General features: G+C 37.7%; 1 protein-coding gene across 2 annotated transcripts in view; it reads left to right on the top strand.

Moving 5' to 3' along the window:
• LOC128240368 (titin-like) overlaps positions 1-26,010 on the top strand; it is a 332,344-nt gene that overhangs the window by 47,624 nt on the left and 258,710 nt on the right. For both annotated transcript variants that reach the window (XM_052956995.1, XM_052956996.1), the window contains 29 exons: positions 82-378; positions 3,709-3,863; positions 4,074-4,222; positions 12,643-12,778; positions 13,130-13,310; positions 13,565-13,755; positions 14,018-14,158; positions 14,571-14,720; positions 14,882-15,117; positions 15,452-15,792; positions 16,092-16,289; positions 16,510-16,676; positions 16,855-16,975; positions 17,324-17,703; positions 18,043-18,301; positions 18,594-18,819; positions 19,056-19,201; positions 19,414-19,634; positions 19,905-20,377; positions 20,551-20,761; positions 21,101-21,233; positions 21,406-21,568; positions 21,879-22,009; positions 22,206-22,269; positions 22,667-22,768; positions 23,672-23,815; positions 24,156-24,491; positions 24,795-24,899; positions 25,935-25,997. In XM_052956995.1, coding sequence (XP_052812955.1) covers positions 82-378; positions 3,709-3,863; positions 4,074-4,222; positions 12,643-12,778; positions 13,130-13,310; positions 13,565-13,755; positions 14,018-14,158; positions 14,571-14,720; positions 14,882-15,117; positions 15,452-15,792; positions 16,092-16,289; positions 16,510-16,676; positions 16,855-16,975; positions 17,324-17,703; positions 18,043-18,301; positions 18,594-18,819; positions 19,056-19,201; positions 19,414-19,634; positions 19,905-20,377; positions 20,551-20,761; positions 21,101-21,233; positions 21,406-21,568; positions 21,879-22,009; positions 22,206-22,269; positions 22,667-22,768; positions 23,672-23,815; positions 24,156-24,491; positions 24,795-24,899; positions 25,935-25,997 — 5,620 coding nt within the window. The remainder of the gene's footprint in view (positions 1-81; positions 379-3,708; positions 3,864-4,073; positions 4,223-12,642; positions 12,779-13,129; positions 13,311-13,564; positions 13,756-14,017; positions 14,159-14,570; positions 14,721-14,881; positions 15,118-15,451; positions 15,793-16,091; positions 16,290-16,509; positions 16,677-16,854; positions 16,976-17,323; positions 17,704-18,042; positions 18,302-18,593; positions 18,820-19,055; positions 19,202-19,413; positions 19,635-19,904; positions 20,378-20,550; positions 20,762-21,100; positions 21,234-21,405; positions 21,569-21,878; positions 22,010-22,205; positions 22,270-22,666; positions 22,769-23,671; positions 23,816-24,155; positions 24,492-24,794; positions 24,900-25,934; positions 25,998-26,010) is intronic.

The following is a 26,010-nucleotide window of genomic DNA, read 5'->3' as shown; positions in this document are numbered from 1 at the left end:
CTGTCGCAGGGGAACGAAAACTTTTGAAACTGTTACCATAGCGTTAACAAATATTCTCAAAAAAATACTGCCCAATTTCAGAGACCCATCAGCAAATAATTCCGCCAGAGTTCACAAAGTACCTTAAGTCTGTTGATGCTCTGGAAGGCAGCCCCTTTGCCTTCGAGTGTCACATTATGGGTATCCCCTCGCCAGCCATTAGCTGGTACAAGGACGAGATCAACATTGACAATTCCCCCGATTACGTCATTACCAAAATCAACAGCACATGCTGCCTTAAGATTAAGAAGGTTACACGAGAACACAGTGCACGTTACACGTGCCGTGCAAACAACCCTGGAGGCGAGGCCGCCTCCTCAGCTAGGCTGACTGTCATTCGTAAGTTCCCAGAATGCAGTAGCATGGGAATGACTCGATATAATTTGATTATTTTTTTGTGACCCTTCATTTTTCCATAATGCATTGCCATCAGAATGGTTTGGCATTATTTAAAAAACATTAGTGTTCTCCCATAATGCATTGGCATGGAAATTTAGTGTTCTCCCATAATGCATTGGCATGGAAATGACTTGGCATTATAAGTGTTTTAATATTCAGCGACCAACTATTAATACCAAAGTCAAGCACCCGCATGATGTTCCTCTCCTAGCATTGTCACCTGTTGACCTGAATTTTATGAAATGTAGCCATTTTTATGCCCCCTTTTGAAAAAAGTGGGGTATATTGTTTTGCACATGTCGGTCGGTCGGTCGGTCGGTCGGTCGGTCGGTCTGTCGGTCGGTCGGTAGGAATACCAAATGGTTTCCGATCAATAACTTGAGAACGCTTTGACCGAGGGACCTCATACTTGGTATGTGTATTGGTCATCACCAGCAGATGAACCCTATTGATTTTGAGGTCAGTGGGTCAAAGGTCAAGGTCAGTGTGACCTTTACATGAAAAACGGTTTCCGATCAATAACTTGAGAACGCTTTGACCCAGGAACCTCATACTTGGTAGGTGTATTGGTCATGACCAGCAGATGAACCCTATTGATTTTGAGGTCAGTGGGTCAAAGGTCAAGGTCAGTGTGACCTTAACATGAAAAACGGTTTCCGATCAATAACTTGAGAACGCTTTGACCCAGGAACCTCATACTTGGTAGGTGTATTGGTCATGACCAGCAGATGAACCCTATTGATTTTGAGGTCAAAGGTCAAGGTCAGTGTGACCTTAACATGAAAAACGGTTTCCGATCAATAACTTGAGAACGCTTTGACCCAGGGACCTCATACTAGGTAGGCTTATTGGTCATGACCAGCAGATGAACCCTATTGATTTTGAGGTCAGTGGGTCAAAGGTCAAGGTCAGTGTGACCTTTACATGAAAAACGGTTTCCGATCAATAACTTGAGAACGCTTTGACCCAGGGACCTCATACTAGGTAGGCTTATTGGTCATGACCAGCAGATGAACCCTATTGATTTTGAGGTCAGTGGGTCAAAGGTCAAGGTCAGTGTGACTGTAAGCTGAAAAAAGGTTTTCTGATTGTCCATATTTTTTTAATGCATGCACAGATGATTGGGATTGATGTATAAATGTTTGTATAGAAATGATTTTCTTTTATGTTACTATTTTAGTTGGGCATTTATTTGCCTTCTTAAGTTATCATAAGTAGATGACCTGCCTCATATGCATCCAATGACAAATCAGCTGTCATTTCAGTCCATGCATATTTCATTCAATTGTCCAAATATTTCTGGCAACTTGGCGCTCAGGGGGCATAATGTTTGACAAACATCTCTTGTTTTCTTTCATTGTCATATTTCTTCCAGACCTTGTGACTGATAAATGCTCTTTTTGTAGAAAAAGTTTGTCTAATTTTCTTTTCATTTCAGTGTTAACACATCACATAATATTATGTCTCTGCTATAATACTAATCAGGTCTTGTATATTTTGAGTGTTGGGTTATTGCAACATTCAAACCTTGCTATATTATAACAGTTGAAATTTTGAATTATATTTTCCGATCAGAACTACTGAATTATGCTAGATTTTGTTCACTACTGAAATGATCTCACTTAAACCTCTCATATAAGGAAGCACATTGTCATCTTAGATTTATTTTGAATTGGGTTAGTATAAAAAAAGTTCTAAAAACAATACATCACAGGTATAAATGGAACACCTATATTTGTGGACCTTACTTATTTAATTATTCCCCACTCATTTTATTCAAGGAGACAAGAAACGGAATGAACAGCATGATTCCTGCAAGTATTTTTAGTATCATCTTTTAGTCCACTTGTTTTCTTTTCATTTTTTACTTCACTCTGCTTCTTTTTGTTTTCTAGTTAACTATTTCATTCTCATTTCATTTTCTAGTTCACCTCACTTATTTTTCATTTTTTAGTTCACCACCATATTATTTTCTATTTTCAGCCTTTTCTCATTTTCTACTTCACCATGATTCTTTTAATTTCTCGGGACACCCCATCTTTTTGCATTGATCCCCCCTACCCACCCCCCTACCCACCCCTGTAGATGAGTCAATCTAGATATAACTGACTGATGTAAATCTTTCTGTTATAGAAAATAATCACACAAACCCATTGAAAATAAATCAGTGTTGAAGTGAATGAGTACATTGATAATATTTGTCTTGCAGACACTACAAAGCTTATGTTTTATAGACCTAAGTTAATTAAGAAGTATCATACATTTATCAAACATTTGCACCAGAATGTTACAATTCATGATATTAAGCGGAAAGAATTCATTTTGTTAATGTCTCAAAGCGGAAAGAATTCATTTTGTTAAGGCCATTATCTTTGTGTTTGTGTAATTATTAGCATTGGTGGTGCCCTAGCACATTGGCAACTTGTTACCCTAGCACATCGGTGAATTGTTTCCCTTGCACGTTGGTGAATTGTTCCCTTGGTTACTGGGTTGCTATGTAGTGTTGCCATTAGAGTTTTAGTAAATTTGCCATGAATTTTCTTTAGCTTTTAGTGGAGAACCAGAGTTAGCTTTGAATTTTAAGAAGATTTCTTGCTTAATTTTGCAAAGTGTTTCACGAATTATGAAATAATAGCTGCGTGTCATACAATAAAGCATTGAAGCCAATAGGCCTAACTTTGGTCACACAGTTAGGTATTTTTATTGATATCAGGCCATCTTGTCAACAAAATTATCGTATGTTCGATTTTTCAAATCAATTTTTCTTGATCATATTTTAGAATAAATTTTTATGATGGTATATGAACAAATATTTAGACTGGAAATGTTGGACTTGCATTATTTTAATTTATAAATTCATGAATTAAAATCATTATTTCTGACACTCACATGGAACTGAATGTCCTGATTTTGTCAGTCTTTATTTATGCTCGTAGATGGCCCGATAGCGTTTAGAGAAGGTTTAACAATTCTTATCTTTTTTCCGTCTCTTAGATTTAGATAGCTTTTTGCTGTTTGCTTTTAATGATAGTATCATTCAATATAAGACTGCCAATCAGGTACCATAGAGATAATAGTGTTAATATTCCCTAGAATTTGTAAGAAATCTTTACATTGTACAATTTTTGATAAGGTGTTAATGTGTAATCCATTAATATACAGTTCCATATACATATTATTACTATTCATTTGACCTTAAACATTTGAAGAAAGCATTTGGTTAACATTATATTTTTATGTATTATAAATATCCCACTTTCTCCCGTACAGCTGCCCAGACACCAGTAATCCAGCAGCCACTACGCGATGTGGTTGGAGCGGAGGGTAGACCAGTCCGGCTGGAGATTGTATTCTCTGCGAGCCCGCCACCTCAGGTCACATGGTACCGTGGCAACGATAAACTCGTACCATCCACACTCTACACAGTGAGTTTACTTATAAATCCCCACTGACATTTCTTGTGCCATTTTGACTATGATATATGTATTCCGGCCAATATTGTACGCAGATGTTCCAAAGAGACTTTATTTGAATTGGAGATTGACAAGGTACACAGCAGAGTGTCTCAAACATCTCAGGATTCATCAGACATTTCCACCATTGTTTTATTTCACTATTTAATTTTTCTCTTCCAGATCACTATTGAGACGACACGCTCGGTGCTTGAAATCACTGAGGCATACCCAGAGGACTCTGGTGACTACGCAGTAGTTATTCGTAACCCGCTTGGCGAGGTCAGGAGTGGCTGCACAATCACCATTGAGAGCTTCTACTCTAGTGCTGCGTAAGTGTTCATATCTTTGTTTAGGTCGTAATCAAAAAGTTTATTTTTTGTAAGGTTATTGAAGTGTATGAGTTTAATTTTAGTGAATTTTAGCTCAGTAGGTAAGGCCATTCTTAGAAATTGTTTGTTTGCTGTATCTAAACACTGTGAATTTACCCTAAACAGCTAGTACAGATTTGTTTTGCCTTGCAAGAAAACAAAAAAATGATGACAAGACTAGTGCTGTTCTTGCTTTGATTTAAATAATGTTTCATTTCTCAAAAATGGAAGGAAAAGAAAGAAATTGACTTACAAATTTAAAAGAAAAAAGAAGCAATAAATCATATCTCTCTACCTACTGATCTGTAGAAATACTCTTTTGCTAAACTTAAAAAAAGCAATTTCTAGGAATGACCTTGTGAAAAAGTTTGCGATCAATGTGTCAAATGTTCTTTTAAGTGTTTTGCGAATGGTAGCGAATAGATATTTAGAAATTAGTTCAGTGTTTTTGATGAGATGTTGTTTCAATGTTGTTTATAAATGTTGTTTATAAAATGTGTTTGTGTTTTAAATGACCCATTGCTGATGATTCTCAAAATATTTAGTAAATTAGTCAACCTTATTAGTGATATCCCTTACTTTTGAATTGACATGACGCCGAACCGGCCTAATATAAAAATTCATTACTGGTAACCAATGAAGAGATCTGCTAGTCATGTGATAACTCCGCACACACAAATCCACGTTGACTTGGAGGCAGTGTATTCTTTTGTTAGTTAACGAGGGTGGCCTAAATCCAATTTAGCGACATGTCAATTTGCCATGGATTGCTGTCCCGGTAAAACATTGCCAGTTCAGGAATTATAACATATCACACTTATAAACTGGAATATAAATATTTTTATGTTAAATTTATTATCTAGGGTTAAACAAGAACAGTAAGTTTGATATGAAGCACTACTCACGCGTTTGATATTTTCACAAAATCTTCAATATAAGGTTCACGGTTGGGCCTCTGGGCTGGATGTTTTATCATTTACTAGATGTGGCTATGTATTTTATCACATATTCAGGCGTGTGTTTAGCTAGATTTAACCTCCAAATATAGACATTGCAATTATATCTGTAAAATCGTTCCTCTACACTTAAAGACTTTAATACGCAATTCATGTATTTTTGATAAATGATAAAATATTAAGTGCAAATAATTCCTAGTGAATTCAAGTTTCATAAATTGCTTTGCTAATCAAAAATAATTTAAAGTACATGACATGTGTTTTCAAAGTTTCTCAGTGTATGATATTGGCAACACATACATGTCTTACAAATGCTATATGGTTATGGTCACTTCATTAAGCCATCTCGCACAGTAGATATTATATTATTGAGCAATATATTCCCAGCAAATTGATGCTTTTTCTAGAACTTTATCATTGAGTTTGACTCTCTTCTTTTATGCATTTAAAGGGAAATATCTCTTTTGTTCAAGAAATAAGGATGTCCTCATGGATTTGCAGCATTTTGTCATTCACTGACTTACATTTAAAGCTACACTCTCACAGATTGAACGTTTTGACAACTTCTTTATTTTTTGTCCTGGAACAACCAATTTTTGCGAAAATGCATGAAAACCAGTTATATAAGACTGCTGACAAAAAAAAATGATCGCAGATTTTTATATTAAGTTAAAAAATTGATATTTAATCCATATTTCCATAAAACATTAATTTTCGAACAGAAATATGAAAATCTGCGATCTGATCTTTTGTCAACCATTTTTTATCATTGGTATAAAGATATTTACGCAAAAATTTCCTCATTTCAAGACAAAAATTAATAAAGTTGTAAAAACAGTATATCTGTGAGAGTGCAGCTTTAAGGCCCTGTGAGATATTTTGGCCAGATTTCTTTTATCAGTCAATGGACTTACATAGTCAATAATATGATTTTTAGCTCACCTGTCACGTAGTGACAAGGTGAGCTTTTGTGATCACTCTTCGTCCGTCGTCCGTCCGTCCGTCCGTCCGTCCGTCCGTCCGTCCGTCCGTTCACAATTGCTTGTGAACACAATAGAGGTCACAATTTTGACCTAATCTTTATGAAACTTGGTCAGACTGATCATCTCTATAAAATCTAGGTCAAGTTCGATATTGGGTCATCTGGGGTCAAAAACTAGGTCACTAGGTCAATTAGTAGAAAAACCTTGTGAACACAATAGAGGTCACAATTTTAGCCTAATCTCAGTGCAACTTGGTCAGAATGGTCATCTCTATAAAATCTAGGTCAAGTTCGATATTGGGTCATCCGCGGTCAATAATTAGGTCACTAGGTCAATTAGTAGAAAAACCTTGTGAACACAATAGAGGTCACAATTTTAGCCTAATCTCAATGCAACTTGGTCAGAATGATCATCTCTATAAAATGTAGGTCAAGTTCGATATTGGGTCATCCGCGGTCAACAACTAGGTCACTAGGTCAATTAGTACAAAAACCTTGTGAACACAATAGAGGTCACAATTTTAGCCTAATCTCAATGCAACTTGGTCAGAATAATCATCTCTATAAAATCTAGGCCAAGTTCGATATTGGGTCATCCGCAGTCAATAACTAGGTCACTAGGTCAATTATTAGAAAAACCTTGTGAACACAACAGAGGTCACAATTTTGACCTAATCTTTATGAAACTTGGTCAGACTGATCACCTCTATGAAATCTAGGTCAAGTTCGATATTGGGTCATCTGGGGTCAAAAACTAGGTCAGTAGGTCAATTAGTAGAAATACCTTGTGAACACATTAGAGGTCACAATTTTAGCCTAATCTCAATGCAACTTGGTCAGAATGATCATCTCTATAAAATGTAGGTCAAGTTCGATATTGGGTCATCCGCGGTCAATAACTAGGTCACTAGGTCAATTAGTAGAAAAACCTTGTGAACACAATAGAGGTCACAATTTTAGCCTAATCTCAATGCAACTTGGTCAGACTGATCATCTCTATAAAATCTAGGTCAAGTTCGATATTGGGTCATCCGCGGTCAATAACTAGGTCACTAGGTCAATTAGTACAAAAACCTTGTGAACACAATAGAGGTCACAATTTTAGGCTAATCTTAATGCAACTTGGTCAGAATGATCATCTCTATAAAATCTGGGTCAAGTTCGATATTGGGTCATACGCAGTCAATAACTAGGTCACTAGGTCAATTATTAGAAAAACCTTGTGAACAAAATAGAGGTCACAATTTTAGCCTTATCTTAATGAAACTTGGTCAGAATGATCATCTTAACATAAGCTAGGTCAAGTTCCATATTGGGTCAACCCAGGTCAAAAACTAGGTCAATTAGTAGAAAAACCTTGTGAACACAATAGAGGTCACAATTTTAGCCTAATCTCAATGCAACTTGGTCAGAATGATCATCTCTATAAAATGTAGGTCAAGTTCGATATTGGGTCATCCGCGGTCAACAACTAGGTCACTAGGTCAATTAGTACAAAAACCTTGTGAACACAATAGAGGTCACAATTTTAGCCTAATCTCAATGCAACTTGGTCAGAATAATCATCTCTATAAAATCTAGGCCAAGTTCGATATTGGGTCATCTGCAGTCAATAACTAGGTCATTAGGTCAATTATTAGAAAAACCTTGTGAACACAACAGAGGTCACAATTTTGACCTAATCTTTATGAAACTTGGTCAGACTGATCATCTCTATGAAATCTAGGTCAAGTTCGATATTGGGTCATCTGGGGTCAAAAACTAGGTCAGTAGGTCAATTAGTAGAAATACCTTGTGAACACATTAGAGGTCACAATTTTAGCCTAATCTCAATGCAACTTGGTCAGAATGATCATCTCTATAAAATGTAGGTCAAGTTCGATATTGGGTCATCCGCGGTCAATAACTAGGTCACTAGGTCAATTAGTAGAAAAACCTTGTGAACACAATAGAGGTCACAATTTTAGCCTAATCTCAATGCAAATTGGTCAGAATGATCATCGCTGTAAAATGTAGGTCAAGTTTGATATTGGGTCATTCACGGTCAATAACTAGGTCACTAGTTTAGCTCACCTGTCACTTTGTGACAAGGTGAGCTTTTGTGATTGCTTTTTGTCCGGCGTCCGTCGTGCGTCGTCCGTCAACAATTTACTTAAAAGACATCTCCTCCTTAACCGCTGGGCCAATATTAATAAAACTTCATAGGGATGTTCCTTGGGTGGTCTTCTATCAAAGTTGTTCAAAGAATTCAATTCCATGCAGAAGGAAAAACTTAAAAAATCTTCTTCTCCCAATACACAAGGCTTAGGCCGTTGATATATGGTAGGTAGGATCACCAAATGGTCCTCTACCAAGATTGTTCAAATTATGGCCCTGGGGTCAAAATTGGCCCCGCCCCGGGGGGTCATGGGTTTTCTCTATATGTTTATAGTTAAAACTTCAAAAATCTTCTCCTCTGAACTTAATTGGCCTAGAACTTAGATATTTGTCATGATTCATCGTCTAGTGAACCTCTACAAAGTTTGTTCAAATTATGGCCCTGGGGTCAAAATTGGCCCCGCCCCGGGGGGTCATGGGTATTCTCTATATGTTTATAGTGAAAACTTCAAAAATCTTTTCCTCTTACTTACTTGGACTAGAGCTTAGATATTTGGCATGATTCATCGTCTAGTGGACCTCTACAAAGATTGTTCAAATTATGGCCTTGGGGTCAAAATTGGCCCCACCCCGGGGGGTCATGGGTATACTTGATATGTTTATAGTTAAAACTTCAAAAATCTTCTCCTCTTAACTTACTTGGACTAGAGCTTAGATATTTGGCATGATTCATCGTCTAGTGGACCTCTACAAAGATTGTTCAAATTATGGCCCTGGTGTCAAAATTGGCCCTGCCCCGGGGGGTCATGGGTATTCTCTATATGTTTATAGTGAAAACTTCAAAAATCTTTTCCTCTTAACTTACTTGGACTAGAGCTTAGATATTTGGCATGATTCATCGTCTAGTGGACCTCTACAAAGATTGTTCAAATTATGGCCTTGGGGTCAAAATTGGCCCCACCCCGGGGGGTCATGGGTATACTTGATATGTTTATAGTTAAAACTTCAAAAATCTTCTCCTCTTAACTTACTTGGACTAGAGCTTAGATATTTGGCATGATTCATTGTCTAGTGGACCTCTACAAAGATTGTTCAAATTATGGCCCTGGGGTCAAAATTGGCCCTGCCCCGGGGGGTCATGGGTATTCTCTATATGTTTATAGTGAAAACTTCAAAAATCTTCTCCTTTGAACTTACTTGGACTAGAGCTTAGATATTTGGCATGATTCATCGTCTAGTGGGACTCTACAAAGTTTGTTCAAATTATGGCCCTGGGGTCAAAATTGGCCCCGCCCCGGGGTGTCATGGGTATTCTCTATATGTTTATAGTTAAAACTTCAAAAATCTTCTCCTCTAAACTTACTTGGACTAGAGCTTAGATATTTGGCATGATTCATTGTCTAGTGGACCTTTACAAAGATTGTTCAAATTATGGCATTGGGGTCAAAATTGGCCCCGCCCCGGGGGGTCATGGGTTTTCTCTATATGTTTATAGTGAAAACTTCAAAAATCTTCTCCTTTAAACTTACTTGGACTAGAGCTTAGATATTTGGCATGATTCATCGTCTAGTGGACCTCTACAAAGATTGTTCAAATTATGGCCTTGGGGTCAAAATTGGCCCCACCCCGGGGGGTCATGGGTATACTTGATATGTTTATAGTTAAAACTTCAAAAATCTTCTCCTCTTAACTTACTTGGACTAGAGCTTAGATATTTGGCATGATTCATCGTCTAGTGGACCTCTACAAAGATTGTTCAAATTATGGCTCTGGGGTCAAAATTGGCCCCGCCCTTGGGTGGTCATGGGTTTTCTCTATATGTTTATAGTAATAAAAATCAAAAATCTCCTCTGAACTTATGTTGCTTAGAGCTTAGATATTTGGCATGATTCATCGTCTAGTGGACCTTTACAAAGATTGTTCAAATTATGGCCTTGGGGTCAAAATTGGCCCCGCCCCGGGGGGTTAGGGTATTCTCTATATGTTTATAGTTAAAACTTCAAAAATCTTCTCCTCTGAACTTACTTGGACAGAGCTTAGATATTTGGCATGATTCATCGTCTAGTGGACCTCTACAAAGTTTGTTCAAATTATGGCCTTGGGGTCAAAATTGGCCCTGTCCCCTTGGGGGGTCATGGGTTTTCTCTATATGTTTATAGTGAAAACTTCAAAAATCATCTCCTCTGAACTTACGTTGCTTAGAGCTTAGATATTTGGCATGATTCATCGTCTAGTAGAACTCTACAAAGTTTGTTCAAATTATGGCCCTGGGGTCAAAATTGGCCACACCCCGGGGCTGATGGGTTTTCTCTATATGTGTTATAGTGAAAACTTAAAAAATCTTCTCCGAACTCACAAAGACAAGTAACGTCTTAATTTAAACTGGATAACATATTTAGTGCACATACCAATTTTCAATATGGGCCACATACAACAATTAATAACAAATATACATATATAGATACACACGTAAAATCAAGTAGTGACAAGAGCTTAGATATTTGGCATGATATATCATCTAGTTGACTTGTACCAATATTGTTCAATATTTGGCCCATGGGTCAAAAAATGGCCCCACCCGGGCGGTCATGGGTTTCCTTATATATATGTATATGATGAAAACTTAAAAAATCTTCTTCTCCGAAACCAAAAGGCGAAGGCCTTAGATATTTGGTATGAAGCATTGTTTATTGGACCACTATTAAGATTGTTCAAACTTTAGCCCTGGAGTCAAAATTGGCCACGCCCCGTGTTCATTGGCTTAGGTTTTTAATATTTGTATATAATGGAAGAATGTGCAATATATGACAGGTGAGCGATTCAGTGCCATTTGGCCCTCTTGTAAAATAAGTTTAACAATATATGAAATCATCAGGGCCTCAAATCAGGTGCCACAAGTCTGCCCAAACAGCACTCTGCTTTTAACATCAAAATCTATGTATACACAGTTTTCAGTTTCCATTCAAAATAAAAAGAAAACCAAACCCAGCATATATGGCTTTAAATGATAATATAGTCGGCAACGGAGTGTGATTTTTCCCCTGTAGAGACTTTAGAACTATTGTTCATAGCCTGTGCTTTTTTGCAGCGACATAAGCAACTTATCTGCCAGCCAGACGACGCTTATGAGGCAAGTGGTGGTACATGCTGCCTGTCTGCTTGCTATTTGCATTGCTACAGCATTTTAAATACACAAAATTGAAACATATATGAAAAAGGGGCCAACATGTACATTCATCTTAAAGTTTTATTTCAAAAGTATTTCGGTACCATATTTTCATCTAATCTGGTGCTGTATTCATAAAGTGTTTAAGTGGACAGTTTCCCCCTATTTTTTTTATTAAATTTCTTCATTTTCCTTCATTATTTGGATCTTTTTCTTGCTTATTTCCATGTTTTTGTTATGATACTTGAAATTCAACTTAGAAAAAAGAGAATTTTTCACTGAGTTGAAGTTTGCATCAAGATCCTTTATAAATACAATCTCCGGGGTTGTTTTGATGGAAAACATGTTGGCCCTGACCATTAAAAATATGAAGTAATAATAATATAAAATGGGACCCGCATGTCTTCATTGTGTTGTTTTTGTTTGGTTGTATATTTGTTTGTCACTTTGATTATTTCCAGGGATGCAAATTGTTTATCGCTATTTATCCTTATAATAAAAAGAATAAAGAATATTTTTTGATTTTGAGAAAAATATTAGCATGGTACATTGACAATGATATGTAGTATTATAAATCTTCATAGGAAAATAATACAATATATATTTAATATATATAACACGATATCTAGATATTGAGTAGTTAAAATTATTATCGAAATTATATTATTATGTGTTTGGAAAACCCCTTAACTTTCAGCTATTGTTTTCAGAATTTTTTGTTAACTTTCCCCCTCAAAAACCTTTCCCCCGGCGGAATGCTTTTCAAAATTCTATTGTGCAGTGTTTTATTTTCGCCGTGTAAAATGTTTAAAAAGAAAATATTGATTAACTTAACACCATTTTGAGTAGCTCATTTGATTCAACTTAAACATAAATTGTCGCCCTTAAATTAAAGCAAACAAGGGAGACAATGTGTGTGAGTTGTATCCCTTGATTTTTAAAATATTAAAGGAAGAGTATCTGTGAATTATGATTTATCTGCCTTGAATGATACCTAAAAGAAAATGTGTGTTAGATTGGCCCTAGGTAAGAATTATATCCCAAACAATAAAAAAGTGATGTGTTATGTATAAAATGTTTCCCTCGAAAATGTGCACGACTTAAATCACTTGAAATTACTTGAATCATATAGAAAAACTAATACAAGGGAAGTTATATGTAAGAGTTGTGTCCCTTCCAGTGAAGAGATGTCAGTTGCCTCCCTTGATGAGCCAGTGGTCCCTACCTTCACCCAGCCCCTACTTCCAAGCCGCGAGGTCATGGAGGGGGCTAGGGTCAGGCTGGATTGTGTCCTCATCGGAAACCCAGAGCCTGAGGTATGTATTGTAAACAAATTACAAGTTTGAAAAGTATTTATTTCTTCCACAGATATGGAATGGTGCTTATTGGTGGAATGATTGATTGATTTTGGAGGTTCTTGAAGATATATTGTTGTACAGACAAAGTGGTAGTGAAAAATTAAAGCATGATTCAAACAGTAAAATATATCAATTTTTATGTGAAAAAGTGATATATCATTTTTATTTCACTGATAAATTTCTATAAATCATTGAAAAGCATATAATAAATTGCTATCTTACATTGAATAGAACGCCTTATGCTATGCCCATGTCGTGCTTTATAAACTGGTATTATGAAGTGCTACAATAACATCTCCGCCCTTGCAGGTGATTTGGTACCACAATGATAAACCAGTCAAGGAGTCATCTGACATTCAGCTCCTGTTTGAGGGAGACAGATGTACACTCGTTATCCGAGAGGCATACATCGAGGACGCCGGACATTACCGCGTCGCCGCCAAGAATGAGAACGGACTGGCAGAGAGCGCCTGCAAACTGCATGTGGAGCGTATGTGTATTCTCATGAAATATCTTGGGTTTCAGGCCCAAATTCCTCAAACATTCTTAAGCTAAACACTTTCAGTTATCTTATTTCATTTAGCCAAGTTATTTGGTTTTCTTGAGGTCTTAACGAACTCAACGATGCGTCAATTACTTGGGAATAAAGTGCTTCTAAGTACACCTAACTGCTTCAAATATATTATCTGACATAACTATCTCCTGTTATATTTTATTTGAACATTTTTTTACCTCTGTCCACAGCTCTCAGTGAACTCAGCGATGCGTCTATGACAGGGGAGATAAGTGCCCCCAAGTTTACCCAGCTGCTCCGTGACGTCACAACCTCTCAAGGTCAACGTGTGACCTTACAGTGTAGGGTTCAAGGTCATCCCATGTCCAGCCTACAGTGGTTCAAGGACAACAAACCTATTGAGTCCAGCAATGACTTCCAGGTAAAATGATGTTTGAAACAAAAGTCTTGTATTGATCTGATGATTAATGTAATGAAATTGTTCACCGAGTTTTATTTATATACCAAATTATATTGCAGATAGTAAGCAGTTATTCTGCACAGAACATGAATAGAACTATTGCCTCCATTCTATAAACAATAAACAATAAAGTTCATTTAACAATTAGCCATACTTTGATTGCTTAAATTACTTTCTTTGAGTTAAAATGCTGTTTGTCAACTTCAATTTTCCATCCCATCAGGTGACAGCGTTTGCGGACGTGCACAATCTGACAATCCCAGAATGCTACGTTGAAGACGGAGGCAACTACATGGTGAAAGCTACAAACAAGGCTGGGGAGGCGAAATGTTATGCCAAACTCACAGTCAGAGATGCTCCTCAGGTATGCTTACTATTAACATAAGGCAAATGGGAGCCTCGCTCCACCTGGTCACTAGTCAGAGATGGTTTGTCCTAGATGGCTAGTCCTAGATAGTTTGTCAGGGATGGACAATCATAAATTAATGGAGACAACCCACTCTCCCACATAATATCTTAATCTGTACTACAATATAATTATATATATATATATATATATATATATATATATATATATATATATATATATATATATGATACTTCCCCAAAATTCTCACTCGCATGTTTTTGCCCACCCATGGGAGTTAATGACAAGTTGGAAAATGGTTATAATTCATGTGGACGATATCACTCACTCATTGCCAAAATTCCTGATGCTGTTGAACTGTATTGATGATATTAAAATTTATTCTACGACATTTGTTATCCCCACCCAGGAGTTGATGAAGAGCGTGGAAACTCGCCGTACGCGGACCGAGATTACCCATTCTCCACCTGAGTTCCTTAAGCTGTTCCAGGACAAGGTCGTACGTCCCGGAGATTCTGTTACCATGGAATGTGTCATCGTGGGCAGTCCAAAACCAAAGGTATGTTGTTAACGGTTTTCCCTACACGTACACGATCAAAAACGAGTTGTAATAAATTAACTAACATTTTGCCTATTTTATTGTACAATGTTTGTGGACATTGTTTTTACAGGATTTTTATTTATATTTAAAGCTTGTGAACTTTCTTGATGTGGTTGCAGGTATCGTGGTTTGTAAACGGAGAACCAGTTGTATCCCAGGACTACCAGATCACCATGGAGGGAGACAGGTACTTGCTCCACATCCCAGAGGTGTTTGACGAAGATGCAGGCCGGTTCTCTGTTACCGCGGAAAACCCGTCTGGCAAGGCAACATGCTCCGGAATGCTGCACGTAGAGGAGCCACTCACATCACAGCCCATGCCTCTCGTAAAAACAAGGACGTTTGAGGCTACCACGTATGTACTGTTTGATGGCTTGATTATTATGACAGTTAGTACTAATACGAAGATGTGTGTGTAAGCACATTTTGTTAGCAAAATGAATGTTTATGAAATATAAATGATTATATTTAAATGAAAAATCTTTAGTATAGAACAAGATGTTATTTCTAAAGCATGCTTATGCAAATAGATACAAGTACAGCTAGCCTTTTTAAAACTCTATATTTTTTCTTACATTAAAATCGGCATAAGGGACTGAAATCCTTCAATTGATCTGAACATCAAAGCTAAATGTGTTTAAAGCACTAAACTGCAATAGAATCAGTGTTTAAATCTTTGCTGATTTCAGTGGCAAAAACCAGTACTCCTCCACCGAGACACTTACCACGACTGAGACACGCATTTCACGACGCTCCATCACTGAAGTACGCCAGGATGGACCAACATACATCCCCTCATCAGAGGAGCACGCCGAGACCATCGTCACCGACGTCAGACCGAAATATGAAACTTACCCCGAAATACAGACGAAAGAGAAGTACTCTACAACAATAACGACCGATATGCAGCCCAAGTATCAACCGGTCGATTTGACAATTTCTGTGCCGATTCCTCCAAAGTTCCTTCAGGCCCTGAAGAATGTGACCACCATGCAAGGAAGCAAGGTCACCTTTGAGGGAGTCGTAACTGGTAAGACTTTCTCTCACTTTATTTTGTAATTTATTTCAAAATTACAGTCCTAATGTTTGCATCATATATAATTGTCAAAAAGAAAGTGAAATTATGAAATTTCATAAATAAGATGACTGAAATTTTGGAGAAAAAAGTCCAAATCCTCATACTAGTGCTTGCCTTACAAAAAAATCAACAAGTTAAACTATTTAAAATCCAGAATTTGAAAAAGCCCGTAAACATTTTTCCAGCAAGGGCGTGCGGGCTTGTGCTTATTTTGAACACTGCTGTATAAACAAGCTATATAAACACTTCAGGCAAGCCAGAACCCACCATTAAATGGTTCAAAGAGGGCAAGAACCTTGCCGACGGCCCCGACTTCCAGATCTCTTACAAGGACGGGCGCGTGTCCCTCATGATTCCAGAGACCTTCCCAGAGGATGCAGGAAAATACATGTGCAAGGCTACTAGCATGGCTGGATCTGCATCTAGCTCAGCCGAGCTCATTGTCCGAGGTAAGGTTGTTTTGTTTGTGTCCTGTTGTACCATAACATGTAGTAATTTCTGTCGTCAATGAGTTCTCATTAAATGTGTTCTTACGGTCAAGGTTGTTTTTACTCTAAATCAAAATTACTACCAGCTAACTTTGAATGCCTGCAGTACCAAAATGCCAGACTTTCATAAATTTAATATTCAACGTTCGCTTAGTTAAGCAATTAATGTTTCTATTTATAGCCTCAGTGATCCCACCCAGCTTCACAGAGAGGCTGTATGACATCTCTATCCGAGAGGGTGAACCTGTCAAGTTGATCGTAAGAGTGGCAGGTCAGCCCGCCCCTGAGGTCACATGGTACAGGGAAGGCCAACAACTGGTCAGCTCTCCAGACTTTGAGATTGTACAGGTTCGTATTTTCAAAAAGAGTATGATTGGCTTGTATGAAGAAAATAACGCTAGATAAAGAACAAAATAAGGAAAACAGATAAGCCCCTTGTCTTTCAAATTTCATTCTAAATATATTCAGTGAATTAATATACCAGAAATAACCATTATTTCATTTAAATCTTGTTTCTTTTTGTTAGGAGGGAGACATTCACTCACTGTACATACCCGAGGTGTTCTATGAGGACGCTGGCAAGTTCACAGTCAAGGCCAAGAACCCTGGAGGACAGGCTCAGGTTACAGCCAACCTGATTGTTGAAGGTAGGCTACATTCTACTACAGGTTTGAATAATCAAGACTTAGTGTCAAAAATGAAAAATCTCATAATTTAGAGAGTAAAATGTGGTTCTTGTTTTGAACGAAAAACCTTTCAAATATAAACCTTAGAAATTAGAAATATTTTTTGAACAAGGTTTAATATTCATGTATCTGGTTGTCTCTTAAGATTGTAAGGGACATACCTAATGTTCAATTGAGGATGCTTTGCAATCTTTTTGGATCTTCACATTATGTTTGACTTTTTCGCATTGATATTAGATCTACATGTCAAAATGACACGTTTTTATTTTGAATTTAGACTAATATTAACATTCTTTTCCTCTATATCAGGTGGAACTGCCGAGGTATCCATCGAAGAAATCAAACCCGTGAGTGAAGCCCGCGAAGTGTTTGAGCCCAGCCGGGCACCTGGCGCTAAATCTGCACCCAAACGCCCGCCTCCCGAGGTACCACCAAAATACAGTAAGAGAGAGCCAGAGAGGTTCACGGATCAAGTCAAGATGGAAGTGGTGGACCAAAAACCGCTTCCTGTGTCCCAGAAGAGAATTCCGGTCTACGGAGTTCCTGTTGAAGAACCAGTCTATGAGCCAGAAAAGAAGGTCCAGTCTAGCACAGAAATGAGGCTGCCCAAGTTTGGTGTGCCCATTGAGGAGACAGCACCACCAACCAAACAAACCCTTTACCTGAAGGAGAAACCCAGATTCATCAAGGTATAGTTATTACTCTTATATTTTTATTTTTACACCATATCCTGTAATTATAAAAAAAAATTGCTTTAGAGAGATTTTTGATAGATTGATTAAAATCTTTAAAACCTGTTTTGTTGTTTAAATTTTACAGAAGCAATGATAAAGGTAAAGGTCTCCAAACAGATGTTGATTCAAATATTTAAGTTGAATTGTTGTTTACATAGAACAAATGAATTAGTTGAAAACTTATCTAGAATTAAGAAAGTGACAGTTGCTATGGTTGTATCAAAAAAGGTAATTAAAAACAAATCGAGTACTCATGAATTTTTCTTCATCAGCTATGACCTATTTCTTTTCCAGCCTTTACATGACCAGAAGATGAAGGAAGGTCAAAAAGTCAGACTTGATGTGACCTTCAAAGGTCAGCCAGAGCCCATTGTTAAATGGTACAGAGATGATGCCGAGATCCAAAGCTCAGCCGACTTTGAGATCACGTATACGAACGAGGGGACGTCCTTGACGATCCCAGAGGCATTTGTTGAGGATTCTGGGAGATTCAAATGTGTCATCACAAATGCGGACGGTTCAGCTACATCTGAGTGCAACCTCGCAGTTATGCGTAAGTTATAATGCTTATGAAGCATCAAATTTGTTTCATAAAAATGTATTGTAACAGGTTTTTTTTATAGATTATGAAATTAATTTAGTTAAACGTTGATAAATGAAAATTTTTGGTTGAATCAATTCATAATATAATTACTTTCCACATGAGAAATTCATAAAGTTAAGAATTGACCTACATGTACTTTTTGCGCGATAGACATTCTCCTGTATCATTTCACTATTAAAGAATTAGTATCCATAATTGAAACATTCTTTTTGTTCACTTTTCTGATATTTCCCCTATTCAGCTGCCCAGGTGCCAGTCACCGAGAAATTCGTCCCAGAAATTGCTGGACCTCGGGAAGAGAGAATCCCATCACCGATTGAAGCTGTAAAACCAACATTTATTGAGCAGCTCCAGACGAGACGACTCATTGAGGATACCAACCTTGTACTGGATACATACGTGTCCGGTCAGCCATTCCCAGACGTCTACTGGACCAAGAATGGACAACTAATCAAACCTGATAATAGGTATGTTTTGGTGAAGAAATTACCAAATTTTGTGAATTCGGAACTAATTTGTACCACTTGAGAATGGGTTTTTCATTACATTGCTATCCATTGTTATGTAAAGTTTGATTATTGCTTGAAAAATTTTTAAGATTAGAATGTGTGAAAAAAAAGACTTTGTAGTTTGTATTATATGTGAACAGATACAAAATGTTTTCATGCAGACACAGGTATCTCTTATCATCCTATAATTTCAGACACAAGATCACAATTGATGACAAGACTGGCCAGTGTACGCTGATCATATTCCAATGTCAGCCAGAGGACGCAGGAGATTACACATGTAATGCTGTGAACCCAGTAGGGGAGACGGCCACTACTGCAACCATACTCCCTGTGGAGAGTGAGTTCCCTTTGATGTCTTAAGTGTTCATTTGTTGCTAAAGAGTCCTAGTTTTCTTTAAATGGCTTTTGATTGTTGTTGAGAATACTGTTCTGTCTTGGAGAGTTTTATTGCCCTTGATTTCTTTTGTTTTCAATTCCCTAGAAATCAATGCAAATGGACTGAAATCACAATTTTACTCAGTTTTTAGTAAAACCGCCATTTTGTTTCAGAAAAACTGCCGACAGCTCCACCATTGCCGGCATCTATGCCACCAACCTTGCCGTTCGACCAGGAGGTCCTTCAGAGATCCATGCAGCCTCGACGAACTGAGAGGGACTTCTTCATCCCACGCTCTGAGCGTATTCTTGAGAGCAACGTTGGTTACCGGCTCTCACAATCTGAGAAAGAGGAACCAGAATATCAGCCAGTCTCAGAAGACGGAGGAAAACCGGTATGCTCTATTTAACTTTAAACTTGTGATTTAGTTTTCAGTCATGATTAATTAATGCAAAATGGTGTATGTTTGTGTTATAGATTCCTTTAATTTAAGGATAGTTCTCATTTATTATAAATCCAACCACTGTTTATGGTCTGAATCTGTCAGTTTAATAACATTCAAAATAATTGAGTAGATCTTTATTGTCTCCACCTTTAAATGATATCAGAGCACAATTTCCTACTTCATCCAAAACCATTCATGTTTCTTTTCTTCTGGTTTCAGTTCCAGGTATCTGGCTTTGAAGATCGCCTTAAAGAAGATATCCAATATCGGGACGGCAAGGTCCGCTTTGCCAGCGAGACAGAAACTTCTGAGTATGACTCAGAGGTGCCTAGTGACATGCCAGAATGCCCACCACAGATTGTTCAACCAATGAAAGACTTTAAACTTATCGAGGGGGCTGATGCGACCTTTATTAGCAGAATCATCGGGAAACCCCGACCCAAGGTGGCTTGGTACAAAGATGGCCACCGAGTGAAGCGATCAAACCGTTATGAGATCAAATATGATCGGGATGGTTTCTGCACGCTGCGTATTCGTGTGGCACTCCCTGAAGACGCGGGATACTACACTGTGCTTGCTGTCAATGCTTTTGGCAAGGATACGTGCTCCAGTGAGCTGTTTGTGGAGACTGTTGGAAATATTGACGCCACCTCGTTTGTACAGCCAGAGACATTGGACAGGATACTGAGAAGGTTGGTTTTATAGATGGCTGGAATTTTGTGCTGGTTCTATTATTACTATTTAGCCTAGTACTTGCAGTGTCATTATGTTACAAGTTCAGAACTTTGTTTCATAAAGAATTTACAAGATGTCACTTAATGAAATATAAACATAATTGGAACTAACTTGATTTGTATCATTCCAGAGATTCTAGTCGTGTCCCCACAGATCAGCCACAGGATGTGGGTGGGGTATTTGAGTCGCAACTTAAGCCCCAGTTTAAGATGAAGCCCACCGACAGCGAGGTGCGGGAGGGTCACATGGTCCGGTTCGACACCCTCGTAACCGGCCGCCCCGCCCCCGACATCACATGGTTCTGTAATGATCAGAAGGTCCAACCAGACTACACACATAAGGTCAGTTAATCTTGTGAAAAGAACATGAATGAAGCTTTGCTCTAAAGGAATAAAATTCTGTTTTAAGTAGCAAATTTTTAATATGTTAATACTTGAATTGTTTGTAAATTGTCGTTGACAGTTCAGTTTGCTTGTAAATCTGTTGATTTTTTTTTTTAAATTTACTAATTTGTTCATTTTATATGTGAGGGTAAAATTATAGTTAGTCTTAGCATATATAAACAAAGTCATGCAAATTAGTATCAACAGAAATATCTTTATATTACATAATAGCCTAAGAGAATGTATCTTTTACTCATTTAATTTACTTTACTTTTAACCCATCACTTTACCATACAGATGGTTGTAAATGAGGACGGCGTTCACTCTTTGATCGTCACCAAGGCCGCTCCCCAGGACGCAGGGGTCTACACCTGTCTGGCCGAGAACAAGGGGGGACAGTCCTCCTTTAACGTCACCCTCAGAGTTCTTGGTGAGTACATACAGGGGTAGGAGTGGGGGTGATCATGTTATCAACATTTTCTATCACTTCAAATGTTAGTAGAGTTAATGTTTTGTCTTCACGCTTTGAGTGTCTTCCTGTGCATTGCCTGAGAGTAGAACAGTATCAGCATAAGTATATTTGTTTTTCTCCTGTGCTTCAGAGCGAGAACAGATGCAGCCTCCCAAGTTTGTGGAGCGTATGCAGAACTACACCATCCGTGAAGGTCAGTCAGTGACCTTGACCGCCCGGGCAGTGGGCACACCCACACCCATGATGAGCTGGCAGAAGAATAACCGCATGCTGACGCCCAGCAAGGACTACAAGTAAGGACTGCTCTATATTCATTAAATACAAGTGTAAAGGCAGTTAAAAAATGTCTCATATTGAATATATAAGGTAGAACGAAAAATGATTTATCTAAAGTACTTACACTGTACTCAAGTCTTTTTTTTTGTACTCAAGTCTTAGTCTTAGGTGCCAAATATCAAAGTTCCTACGAATGAGAAATAATCCAATTTAATCTGATGTATAACAGTCTTGTTGAATATTTCATTTAAAAATCGAACCATGTTATCATGTTATGCAAGTTTATTTGTATACAATTATACAATGTCTTTGATTTCTACTGTCTAGAATGGAAATAGAGAATGGCCGAGCAGTGCTGTACATCGAGAATGCCAAGAAGACAGACGCTGCCTGGTTCCAGTGCACCGCCTCAAATGTTGCCGGGTCAGCTTCATGCAGGGCCAAACTGGTCGTAGAACGTAAGTTGGTTCCTTATTGTTTAAAATGTGAGTTAGATTGGTATGGGGTTTCTTGCTCAGAAATAGGATAAGTTATCTTCAATTTTCACCAGCTCTGAACAACCTGGGTCATGTAAGTTACAACATAAAGATGAACCTACATATTCTTGTATACATAAGTATGATTACATGTTCAACGTTCTGTTCACCGTTTCAGCTGAGCCAATCAAGAAAGAGGAAGCAGCTCCCAAATTCACAGTTGTACCCAGACAAACTTCACCGTAAGTCTTAAAAATAAATGTTTATGATTTACATTTTGTGGTTGTCGCTATAAGCCTCATGTCACAGTAGATGTGTATGTAGATATTTTGGGAAAGTACATGGACATAATAAACTGTTAGTGATTGTTTTTTGGTGATGATTGTATTATTAGACAATTGACAAAGAACAAACACTTATACAACGAGCTTTAGCTTTGAAAAGAAGCCAAAGTCAAAGGATTTTCATAAGAGTGGCTGGCAGAGGGCTTTTGAATTGAAAGACATGATTACAAACCAAATCAAAAGGTGCCCAAACAATAAAGAAGAAAAGGGTGGGTTACTGTTGTCAGAGGCACAAAATTTAGTTTATGAAAGAAATGTACAGTAATCTCACAATGTCAGACATGGATGCTTTCAGCCACTATGAGATTCAATCAGAGGGCCCCGTACAGGAAATCTCGTACGTAAAGGACGGAGACAGTGCCGTTCTGAGGCTCATCAGGGAGGAAGAGCTTTCCAGGTTGATATATGGAATGTGCACACGCCTCTCAGTGATATGGCATTAACACATACATCTATCCCGTTATTAAGTCTTAAGACCTAAAACCAAGCATGGGTCTAGACACTGCAACTAATGATTACATTAAAAACTTGCAAAGCATGGTGTTTCAATGAAATTATTGTTTGTTTGTTTTTCAACGATGGGAATCTACATCAAGAACTGCCAGACAAGACTGCTGAAGAATCGTGCATGAATTTCAAATGTCTTAGTGAACGTTACCAATGTGTACATATCATCATCCAATAGCATGAGATTTGCAGACCCAGTGTTTTCATGCTGTTGTTCCTACAGATGATGATACAAGAGATGTCTGGCTAGCTAAAGTCAAGGATTGTTGTTGTATTATTGGTTACTTCATCATTAACAGCATGATCATTCTGTTTCCATTTTCCACTCTGCTTTCTTTAATTTCCATCACACTTCCTATCAACATTTGTCACATCAACAAAGAATACTGAACTCATAAAGATAACTGCTTGTTAGGTAGACTAATGGTACAAAGCTCATGTTAGAAAATGGTTGACTTCGTATCTTACAATGTACAATGTTTGGGTAGTTATGATTATAACCTAACTTGAATTATCAATTTGCTTAATTTATTTTAATCAAATCTTAAAAAATAGTTCTGTCATGCAGAATTTAAGCAACTCCTATTCAGTGTTTGTTAAGCAGAATTCCCTTTAAACATTTCTTTTCATCAACTTTCTTTTTGAACAAGTTTGATATTAATTTCTGTTCTTGTTTTCTTTGAATTCTTTTTCTATTTTAGCTCAAATTTATTGCTTATATTGCTGAATAACCAATACTTTTTGTTGTGTGATCCGTATTCTGATTGGCTGTTGTTGCCTGACCTATTTTTAGCACCACCCCCTACAGTTCCTTGTCATCGGAGTCACCAGAGGGTGCGTCTCCCTTCTCCACCCTGGGGCGCCCTGGGGTCAAACCCCCACCCCCTACCCCTGTTTGTGCTTCCATTGAAGCTTCACCAGAGTTGAGGCGCAAGAGGTTGTTATTCTGTTCAACTATTTTCAATTTGGTTTCTGTGGTTGGTTTTTCTTTTTAATTATATTGATGTTTTCTGCTTGTGAGTGTTGTTTAATCCATTTCTTTCCATTTCAAATTTTGAGTGTCACTTTTGGAAATCTTTCAAATGTTGTTTTCTGCCTAAACTGTTTTCATACAATAGTTTAGTTTTTGTAGCGTCTGGAAGCAATACAAATTTACATTTCTATAATCATAAATACTTAAATCTTATTTTCACATGAAAACACTGTAACTAATTAGCTTCAAATGCTAAATACAAAACACATTTTTTTAATTGGCTCCCTACCCCCATATTACCCAGGATGCCCTACCAGAAACTGGAGAAACCCGAGCCTCTCACAGCCCCAATGGAGGTTGACGGGGAGGAGGAGACAAAACCACCCAGCGTTTCTGAAGCCCGGGCTCGTTTTGACGTCCCAGACTCCACTGAACCTCGCAAGAAGATCTCTAAGATGGACTTTATGCCTGCTGCACCAACTGGACCACCCAAAATGCCAGTGGCTGCTAAGAAAGAGCCCAAGCCCGTTCCAGAGGTGATGCCAAAGAAAACTGCACCACCTACATTCCAGCCCGTAAAACCACCAGCCAAGACGCCCGAACAACCCGCTAGATCCACCAAGAAAAGCCCTTCACCAAGGTTGAACAACTTGTCCTATATTGAAAAGCAGACAAACTAATTGGGTTGTTTATTGAAAGATGAAGATGCATTTAAACATATTCAACCTAGCTTACTGATTTTACAAAATTACAAGTTAAGGATTTTGTCTTTTACTAAAAACGTAACAGCTTGGCAACAAATCCAAGTACAAGAATGTTTACTGCCAAGTCCATAACAACAACATAAACAAATTGTAAAACAGCCAACCCTGAAATATCGATACTTTGTAAACAAATGTAATGAGGAATTATAATGATATCTAACATCTCCATTCCACACTAGCTATGAGCTCCAAGTGGAAGGTCCAGTTCAGCAAATCAGCTACGTGTCTGACACTGAGTGTGGATATGTCCGTGTGGTGTCTGAGGAAGACCTAGATTTTAGAAGGTAAAAGTCAGCATGGACTGATGAAGTCACCAGCATGGAGTTGTGATGTCACCAGTGTGTAGTGATGATGTTACTGGCATGGATTTGTAATGTCACTATCATGCAGAAATGATGTCAGAGATGATGTCATCATTTTGTAGTGATGATGTCACTAGCATTGGAGTGATGATGTCACCTGCATGGAGTGAAGTTGTCACTAGCATGAAGTTGTGATGTCACCGTTGTGTAGTGATGATGAAGTGAAATTATGAAGTCATCGGAATGAAATGATGATGTAAAAAGCATGAAGTGATGATGTCACTAGCATAAACTGATGATGTCACTATCATAAAGTGATGATGTCGTGAACCTGAAATGAGGAAGCCACATGTCATGATACTGTCACAAGAATGGATTTGGATGTCTGCAATATTAAATGATGAGCTTGTTTTGTCTGCATGAAATGATTTATACTGCTTTGAATGATAATGTCACAAACGAGATGTCACAAAGTGCTTTAATCAGCAGCATGAAGTAAAGATGGTCACAGTGTTGAAATAAAAGCTAACACCATGATGTTTTTATATCCCATTGGCATGATTTTGTGACCAGCATGAACTTAAAGTAATAAACAGGCCAGTGTGAATAGAAAAGATAAACAAGGATGACATGATTTGATGTTGTAACATCCTGTAATGAAAGGATCGCTTTGCTATATGAAGTACTCTCAAGATGTAATGTATCTGAACTGAAGATCTAACAAAATATGAAACAGAATCTGCCTTTCAATCACCATAAGCCATGTTCTAGGCAAGATAATGTTGACTACATGTGCAGCATGATGCCACTTGTTCTTGTTCTAATACATATAGTATTTCTGTTTCAGCTTTCATTTATTTGTTATATTTAAATTCCTTGTGATTTCATGTATGTATATAGCTGATACAGTCTTAAATTAAAAGGATCACATATAGCTTATCATTAAGCACATTCTCACTTCCATATAAAGAAACCGAATCCAATAAGAAATCATGTAAGTCTGTTTGTGTATTTCAGACGTGAGGAGCCACAGAGAGCCCTACCTAAACCTCAGGTCCCCATTTCAGAAGAGGAAGAACGGTGAGTAACCCAC

This window comes from Mya arenaria, chromosome 7 (assembly GCF_026914265.1).
Source record: "Mya arenaria isolate MELC-2E11 chromosome 7, ASM2691426v1".
Lineage (NCBI taxonomy): Eukaryota > Metazoa > Mollusca > Bivalvia > Myida > Myidae > Mya > Mya arenaria.
The sequence above is the reverse complement of the archived record's forward strand: the minus strand, read 5'-3'. Positions and strand labels throughout refer to the sequence as shown.